We start from the raw sequence: 9,451 nt of genomic DNA, 5'->3' as shown, positions 1-9,451 counted from the left end.
AAGTCTAGTTTAAGGCATTCAAGATGACTATATGGTATAAAGTAGAACACCAGACCTTGTCAGCCAAAAGAACAGCTGTAGCAGTTCCACAACATTAAAATAATACCTGGAATAATTTCAGAACAAAGAATAAAGTTGTCATGCCCAGTTGAGTGTTGTTATATCCCTAGTTTTCCTTGTGGCTTGTAAAGGATAGCTTGCAGAAGGGCAGCTGTCTCTACAGGAGAAGATACTTTCTTAACAAGGTTTCCACCTCACGATGCATTATCTAGTTATGCATTTTATTACAAGTAGAATCATTACACAACAAAGTAATGCATATTGGAAAAATACATTTTTACAATGACTCCAGACAAACATTGCAGATAAAATGCCATTGTTCTAAGACTTCCTTTTCTATTTCACAGAGGGTATTAGAAGGTTCAGAGTTATTTTTGTCACTCATACAAGCTTTGATTTTTCTAGAGATGAGTTTGCTGCAGTACCCAACTCTGCTGGTTACAGGAAAAAAGAGGACTCGCCTATTAACATTTGATCTACAAAAAAAAAAATCCAGCCCTGGCCTCCCATATTGTTACATGTTAATTTATAAGCACTACGAGAGAAGTTGTACAAGCTGTTGATCTCCAGCACAGGAAGTCATTAAGGCATCTGTCAGCTTTTAGCCAGCAACCTGCTGCGCTCTGTTAGTACCTTCAACACTAACGTTCTCACTCCACTTAGTGGTGAGAAACAGTGACTACACCTTTTTCAGAGACACAAATTAAAACAAACTTAAGCCAGACCACATTTTGTGCTTGTGTAAGAGTACTGGATGACTGCAATCAAAAGGAATCCAGTCTAAGAACAAAAAGCTACAGTATGAACCACCACAGACTTCCCATGCAGCCCTGAAGTGCCTGAAGCCTGGTGTGACAGCATCACTTCCCAGGGACAGAAGTTAGTTTGTTTTCCATTTACCCTTTTCTTCAATGCTTGGCAGACTTGAGTCTCGAGTTAACAGATACCGCTCACTTAGAGACAGCAGGGGTAAAAGGGGTGGGGGTTTCTGGTCACAACTGTAGTATGCTACAAAAAGGAAGAGCAGTTGTTTACGGAGTTAGAAATGTGTTGACCACTACTACGTTACCAAGCGCCTCCATTCACATTTGTACCCTGCAGTGGAGCATTGCCAGCAAAACTCCCACAAAAATCTGAGAGGTCTGAGAGCTCGGACCAATACTAGGCAGAGTGCATGAAGGATCGAGCCCCACCAGTTGTTTGGTGGGGTCAATCTCTTTAGTTGAAGAACTAGAAGAGAACTAACTTGGGTTTTGGTTCAAGTTGTGAGCTTTTCCCCTTTAACTCTGGCAGAAAGCTATTTAGAGTTGGCTGGAAGGAAACTATCTCAAAGGCACTTTAAAATGATCAAATTTGCTGAATTTAGTTGCTTTAAATTTAATGAACACTTCAGGCTGTACATTAGTTTATCAATAACTTTCCTTTCATACTTCAGTGAGAAAGCAAGCTGGTATAGTATTGGCTGTAAAAAGCAAACGAGGACCATTACGTATGGTTTCCCAGATCTTTCCCAGAGTTTCAGGCAGTTATAATTAATATTCTACTTTTTAAAAGAGCAACTAGCCAGCCTTAAACTTGCCATTCAGTTCAGCTGAATTTTCACATGATCTACATTTTTCATCATTTAAAAGGTTGCTTATTCTGTTAGAACTGAGCTCCCTGTTCCCTTGCCCCTTCTATCAGAGAAGTCACTGAAAAAGCAATGTTTAAATGCTTTAGCAATTACATGTCATGCAGTTTTCCAATTAAGTTGAAGGCTACAGGCTGCGGCCTTGGAAGAACACTCTTCTACCACTATCTTTCAGTATTCTGAGCAGACGCTTACCACTCCACAGCACTGCAGCTCCAAACCAAGAAGGAAGTCAACATGTTATCATGGGATACACTATAGTCCAGACTTCTTTCACCAAATGTGCTTTCTCTCCATCATCGTTATCTTTCACTGCTAGAGACTTGCAACCAGTGATATTCTGAAACATCAGAAAACAATGGACTAGAAGTACAATGTTTTCCATCATCTATTTCACTCAAAAAAACCCCAAACTGTAGCTTGCAGTTAAATGCTTCAGACACCACGATTTTCCACCTCATTCACCTAGAATATTATGCCAGAGATGCACCATTTGTATTAGTAACTGTGTTAGAAACCAGTTGTGTTACCCAGGGCATTCTGTTGCCACATGACAGCAGCAGACATTAAACAGTGAGGCAAATTTGTATTATCATCCATTATTCTTCTCTAGTGTTACAAGGGTGAGATTCCAGTTATAATAAATGCATATTGGAAGATCAAAGTGCAGATCAAGTGAGACTTGATGCGAAATTCATCGTGCAAATGTCAGCAATTACACCCTCTCCCATCCTTTTCTTTGTACAAGTTTGAGAAAAACCTCAGGCAAGTCTCCCATAAAAGCAGCAGTCTGGTTTATCATCTCATCTTACTCTTTAAGACTGACAAGTCTCCATTCCAAACAGGGCGATGTGTCACCAACTCGTCTATATTGTATACACTGGAGATAACAGTCATTAAATAAATGCACACCAATTCATGGAGTAGAGATGAGGAATGCTGAGTTGGGTCTAAACTGGGTTCATTCTCTTGAGATGAAGACAGCCTTAACGTGGCATGTAGTTCTGCTTAAGTACACATTTTTTCTGACTGAAGCCTTTACCCACCAAATCATAACCTTGTCTATCAGCAAAGTACTTTCCTGTTTGCCTAGACAATGTGGCGTTAGATTTTTACAGATTCAGCATGTTTAAGAGAGCACGACCAGCCTAGATTAAAATACTGCAGCTTAATCCAAATTCCTGGCACCGCACTGCCAGTTCAGTATCCTTCCTTCAAGGCCAGAGGCTTAATGTTAACAGGAAGCCTCCAAATACACTCCCGCTCACCAGCAATCCTGCTGAAAATGGACCCAAATTTAATGTCTAGAGGTGCAGCACATTCTACACTGGTGGGGTTACTGACTCTCCTGCAGCAGTTAACCAGGGTCTTTAAACCAAAGGAAAGTGCTACTCTCCCTCATGGGATTCATAATGCACTTCAGCATTTATTGCTGTATTGCAAGTTAGACTACTTAACCAGTTTTAGTGTTTCTCCATTTAGCATATGCTTAGGCCTTTCAGCGCACTTATGTTCATTTATACAAGTTTCATGAATCGGAAGGACTAGCAACGTAAATATGAAAGTGCAACAAAGTAGACTTTGACAGCTCTAGCAGGTACGAGCAAGAGTATTTACTGGCTAAAACAGTCTTGCGCTTCTCTTGAACATGCTAAAGCTAATGAGACATTTACTGAGGAGGTATCAAGATGTGGATCTGCAATTCTGACTGCTTTGCATCAGATGCTGTAAAGCTTTCTGTTGTAAGGCCACAATTCTTGAGCTATGCTTAGAACTACCCCCATTTTTGAAGAGTTTCTTGAAATGAACAGTGGTTGCAACAGCTCAGTCTAGCTTCACAAGAAGTCTTCTCTAGAGAAAGGGAACATTTATCTTTAAGACAAAGCAAAGAAAGATACCTGGTTACCCTGAAACTTAATGCCATCTCTACTAAGCAGCCTGAAAGCCACAGGACTTAATAGAGTTGCTCAGTGCAAAGCACCATATCAAGGACAGACCTGTTTTATGTCAATTCAAACATCAGCCTAACAATTTTAGCTTCCATACCCGACTGCAACTAGAAGAGGGTCTAAATTCTTTTGTCACTTGGTTTCAACGATCCACTCGAATTCCTAGTGAAGTCTATCACAGCCCAATACATTTACAGTCATACAAAGTCATTTATACCAGAATATATCATAACAGGGTCCTTAATTAGTTCAGTCTATTGCAGAAGACATGTATAGGCCTCCTCTTCCCTATCCAGAGGGCTTGTAAGCAGAGCTGCTGTCAGGAGCACTGACTGGGAATCCCTTTACTTCCACAGCATACTAGGAGACTCCTCCCAGAGTCAGGACATCAAAGCAGATGTTGCAAACTCGAACTGGCTTGTTCAGATCAAATTTTATGATAGGAATCTCCTTTGTTGAGCACTTATGGCAGAGCAGGCGTCCACAGTGTCGGCTGTTGATAGAAGAGGGGTGGGAGAAAAGTGAATTCACTCATAGTGAACACCAGGGTTTTACTGTTTGATGTTCTTTATCAGTGATAGTATCACTAAAAAGGTACAGTAGCAACTGAAATGCTACATTTTTCTTGTATTATATTGTTGAATGAGAGATATCAGAAGATACTAATGCCAAAGACACATGCTGCTTCTATACTAGTCAGTCACCTAGTACTACCTTCAACTGAGGCATGTGTAGTTTCTCTGGAATACTGGGCCAAGAGAAAAATCTTAGCTTAACATCCATCTAACCCAGCATCTTTTGTAGAAGTTCAGACTAGTTAAGAAAAGGCAACTCATGTCTACACAAGAGCAACTCACGTCAGCATCTTCAGTCATTTCCACATTACAAACAGCACCCCTAACCTAAGCTGGCAGTGGCTACCCAAATCTGTCACCTGTTTCAGAGCAAGTCAGCCCCACTACTGAAAGCGGGCATCTAAACCCTCTGTTTCACTACTGGAACTTTGACATGATTTCTCATTTCCAACAAATCAGAATATTAAGTGCACAAACTGCTAAAGATCTAATTTCAGTCAGACCACAAGTTACTGATCTAGGACAGGGTGCAATGTTTCAGCTGGATTACTGGTTATACACCTACGTTAACATGGAGGTTTCCTAAACCACCAAAAGGAACAAGCCTAGCTACGTTTGGAAGAGGAATCCGTTTCCTTGTAAGCACAGCAAGATGCGTCATATTACCAGTGATGCTTTCTTGTCGTGACTCCAAATTTGGCAGTGCATTCATAGCAGTTGGAGCCATCACACCAGGGAGGTTCTTTTGTCAGCATATCTGTTAGAGGCAAAAATGTCAAGGCAAAGCGGGCTCAGACACCTCTTGAGTACACTGTAACATTAAGGAGGCTTTTTCCAGTTTTAGGTTGCATTCAGTATAATTGATTTAACTACTCTTGCAGTAGCTGCAGTCTTGTTTGTAGACAATCTATAGTTGCTTTCATCAACATCACATTATCCACAGCGACTATACAGCAGAAGTTAAAAAGCAGCATCTAGGTTTTAAGCTACATTAGACTACAACGCCAGCCAGGAGTCTCCATGTCTTTCAGAAAAAGTAATATTTAAGTTTGACAGGTCTGCATTGTGCAACTTTTCAGCTGATCATGAGAAAAATTAGTATTTCTACCCCCCATTTAAAGTAGTAGAATATTTGGAAGTTCAGCCCCTCTGGAATTACTGTCATCTAAGTCAGATGTCCAGAGCTCCTTCCTCCACCAAAGTATTTCAGAAGCATAAGCTAAAAACACTTTCCAACTGCAGCAAGTAGTACTTACCCAGCAGTCTAAAGAGAAGCTGTTTTGTAGCAACTTGGTAGTTGAAGATATTGACTCCTTGATTATTGTTAACTCCAAGACGAGCCCCAGCTCTCACTATTGCACGACACAAGTTAGCATTTCCCTTCATGTAAGCCAACAGGAGCACTGAAAGATAAAAGCCAGACACTTCCCTGCTAACAGAGTGGTAGGTCTTGTGTTACACTCAGTCCAGAGTAGGATCTTTAGTTCTTTTAAGTTTCCGTGTAATGCTTCCATCTTGCCATATTTAACGTACTGCTGCCAATTATTCCAGCTTTAAAAGTGACATACCACTAAAACAACTTGAGTGACTTTCAAGTTTAATAGCTGTTCAATCCCACCTACCTGTGTTTCCTTCAGCATCAGGTTTGTCTAGAGGGTATTCTGGCATACACTCCAAGAAGAGGTCACAGATGGCTGCTGCATTATCTTTCCCATATTGTCCCAAAATATGCATTGGTGACTGGCCCCTGGGAAAAGAGTTTGTTATCCTGATCAAGGTCTGCTTGCTACTACAGTTACTCATCCAACTCTCCTTGTGTTCGTTTGGTTCAGACTTGAACAATGCTGCACCTAAGTAACTCAGTACATTATACACAACTGCCTACTTTAACTTCCTTTTCTTGGTATACATGATTTCCACACAATTTAAAGACAGCATGCTCTGCACGCTTCACTGTAAAATTAGTGTAGAAATACTATAATCCAAGCCAAATCTTTGGGTTTTTTTAATCTAGTCATACCAGCACATATTTTAAAATAGATTGTCGTTCTTTTAGCCTGTTAAGACTATACTAATTACCTAATATTAAAGGCTTCTGCATCTACATTGCACTCTGTGAGGAGGACCCGGATATTGTTTAGACGGCCATGCATCACTGCCAGATGAAGAGCTGAAAAGTAAAAGAGAAGCTTCAAGAATCTGTACTGTCAGCAATAATTACAGACTGATAAAATTAAGCACTCCCCTTCCACTTCCCCCACCTTCCCTCTCCAAAACTCCTTCCACCAGCTTTGATTTTCTGGACTTTCATTCTTTTTCACCTTTGAAGAGTGAGCCCACTATCTCTACCACTAGGAGATATCATTAACAGACCTACTGAAGTGTTTACATCTACTTGTAGAACTTCAGAAGTTTACCATTATTTCCATTTTCATCTACAGCTGCAAAGTCTACTCCATTCTCCAGAAGGACCGAACAAATTGTGGGCAAATCTTGCTGGGCTGCTAAGTGAAGAGCAGTCTGACGATGCTTAGTCAGTTCATTCACCTGGGCACCTGCAAGCAGCTGTCAAGATGCAAGAAGGAATATGTTCAAAGATGTTTTCAGGCCTATTAGCCAAGAGTTTATTTCTGTGAATGAAGCACACAAGACTCCACTGTACAGAGATACTTCTAGGCCTCCATCGTATATAAAATGCTATCATTACTGAGCTGCTGCAACTTGTGTTCATGTTCAAACCCGCAGAAAGTGCAAGGTAAGGTTCTGCCTTTAAAGTGAGCCACACTACCTAGTGATTGCTGCAGATCAAACATGCTTATACAAAGGCTACTGGTGCAGCTCAGCTAACAGTACAAGCCAAGGGAAGGAACTTTATGCAAGTCTGAGTTCTGTTTCAGAAAAAGTGGTGTCACCTCCAGCCTACAGGCAGTGTGCATTAAGGCAGAATGTGCATTTTTAATTAGAGGAAAAATGACTCTCCAGTACATACCAGATTACGCACAATGATCTCTGAGCCAGCTTGTACAGCCAGGTGGAGAGGTGTTAGTTTGGAGGCATCCTGGACCCGAGAGTTTACATTAGCCTGTACACTTATCAGGAACAGCACACTCTCAATGTCCGAGTTCTGAACAGCTACATGTAGGAAATTCCGACCTTTATTATCAACCTGTGGCAGAAAGGGCACATGAAATGAAATCCATTATTTCTGTAGAACAGCAAATTGTTATGTAGCAGGACACATTTTCACCAAGAGATACTTGCTCCTTCTACTCGAGGTGAACTGTAGAGCCTTGTTCCTTTCACTGCTTGGCATTAGAGACTTATTTGATAGATGTGACTATCAAATAAACTCAGCTGAAAGATTATCAGCTGCAACTGCTCCCTCTAGACTGCTTCAGACTACTTTATAACCTTGTCATTTCTTGACCACACACTGGAGAGTATTATGACAGACAAAAGGTTAACAGCTGTTGTAGTAAGTACTGAGCAGCAGTTAATGATAAACTCAGTTAAATGAAACAAACTTTAGTCAATCTGGCGGTTAACACCTGATAAGGAAGCAACATGCAATCCTGCCACACTGATGCAAAGTGTATTCATTTTTTTGGCTTAATACCAAGTCCATGTTGTTGTTCTTTGCCTTGAAGCTGATGTTAAAGCATATTTAGAACCAGCTGTATTTGTAACCACATTTTAGATATATTACAAGAGCTCACTAAACACTCAAATACTTTACTAGTAATTAAACTTACATAGGGTAGGAAGAAACTCCTGAACAGCTGCCTGAAGTGTCACACCAGAAGCCTGAAGATACAGTTGGAGGTTTTGTAGTTCAGCAGTGCAGCATAACATCTATTATTCAGTTATTTTAGGTCAGGGCTTCTATTTTGGATAGCTTTAGGAAAGCTAGGTAATAGATTATTTTCGTACTAGTCCAGCACAAGACAAGAGTTAGAACTTTCTCCTTATATATACACATATGCCTGTTCCTCAATTTAGTACTGACGAAATGAGATAAGGTTTGATGAGACACTAACCCTTGATGTTCTTACTCACTTACAGCATGTACACACCTACAGTTTCCTAATAAATCCTGCTACAGAAAACTGACACCTGGCAAATGTCATTGCATGTAAAGCCACAAAAGGATAAAGCAGAATTTGCTTGTGGAACACCTGTTACCACGGACTAGTGCAGTAAAGACCACCAGCATGCTTTGAATACTCCCAGCTTACCTGTTCAGCAGCTCCTGGTTCCCTCTTCAAAATTGCTTCAGCTGCTTTGTTATTTTTATACGTCATAGCACATGCAAAGGGAGTCATTCCTTGCCTGTCACGTACATTTAACTTAATATCTGGATGTGAAATCATAAGCTGAATGATAACACTATGTTGGTTGCTAATGGCAACATGGATTGGAGTTCTTCCTTCTGCATCCTAGAAGGAAACCAGGAAGTCTGTTATATGAAGATTCAGGAATACACAAATCCTTCCCTAAATGTGAAAAGTAGAGGAAGCTTATTAGTTTAGTTCTGTGATGTACCCAGTTGCCTTCAGCTGGGACACCAAACATTGCAGTGGGAGCTCAAATCCACAGTGTAAGTGAAGCAAATTGGTATTTGTTTCTCCAAATAGATTGGCCTCAATGCTGTGCTATATAGCCATTTAAGTAGCTCAGAGTAACATTTCCCATGTAGGCAGACATTTTGGGGACAGAGGTGAGCATTCAAGACCATAGCTAAACATTCCAAGACAATGCTTTCAAACTAATATTAGTTTGAGGTATTTGATGTTAATACTTTATAGTATTAACAATTTGTAGAATTCAATTTTTTATCTGAAAGACCGATGTACAGACTACACAACCTGAAGTATTGTTTCCGTAGATTCAGCACTACAGATACTTCCCTAGCTTGACTCTCGGGCACTAGTGCTAAGTTTTCTGGAAGCTAAACACTTGAAAAGTTCCTTCATCGAGAACATAACAGCATCATGCATGTTTGTTATGCAAACAGTATATTAGTCTAGCAAATTCAAATAAGGTGTTTAATCACTTGTCTGTATCAAGCAGCTGTTTACAGCCATGGCCGCTTTGAGACTATGTGTTCTGTCATTCACTTTGATGTCATTTTCAATAGCATCAGGACCTAGAAGTGCTATGCATTCATTTCTTTTGTTGTCATTTGTTACGCTTCTGTTTAAGGATTACCGTGTGATCAAAAATGAAGTGTAACTCAT

General features: G+C 40.3%; 1 protein-coding gene across 1 annotated transcript in view; it reads right to left on the bottom strand.

Annotated features, from left to right (window-relative positions):
- Positions 1-262: 262 nt before the first annotated feature.
- ANKFY1 (ankyrin repeat and FYVE domain containing 1) overlaps positions 263-9,451 on the bottom strand; it is a 37,362-nt gene continuing 28,173 nt past the window's right edge. Inside the window, exons 18-25 of the mRNA XM_019471298.1 lie at positions 8,450-8,650; positions 7,204-7,380; positions 6,632-6,779; positions 6,294-6,384; positions 5,837-5,961; positions 5,471-5,617; positions 4,881-4,971; positions 263-4,132 (exon numbers count right to left, since the gene is read on the bottom strand). Coding sequence (XP_019326843.1) covers positions 4,000-4,132; positions 4,881-4,971; positions 5,471-5,617; positions 5,837-5,961; positions 6,294-6,384; positions 6,632-6,779; positions 7,204-7,380; positions 8,450-8,650 — 1,113 coding nt within the window. The 3' untranslated portion in view covers positions 263-3,999. The remainder of the gene's footprint in view (positions 4,133-4,880; positions 4,972-5,470; positions 5,618-5,836; positions 5,962-6,293; positions 6,385-6,631; positions 6,780-7,203; positions 7,381-8,449; positions 8,651-9,451) is intronic.

The sequence above is a fragment of the Aptenodytes forsteri genome, unplaced genomic scaffold (assembly GCF_000699145.1).
Source record: "Aptenodytes forsteri isolate BGI_AS27 unplaced genomic scaffold, ASM69914v1 Scaffold209, whole genome shotgun sequence".
Lineage (NCBI taxonomy): Eukaryota > Metazoa > Chordata > Aves > Sphenisciformes > Spheniscidae > Aptenodytes > Aptenodytes forsteri.
The sequence above is the reverse complement of the archived record's forward strand: the minus strand, read 5'-3'. Positions and strand labels throughout refer to the sequence as shown.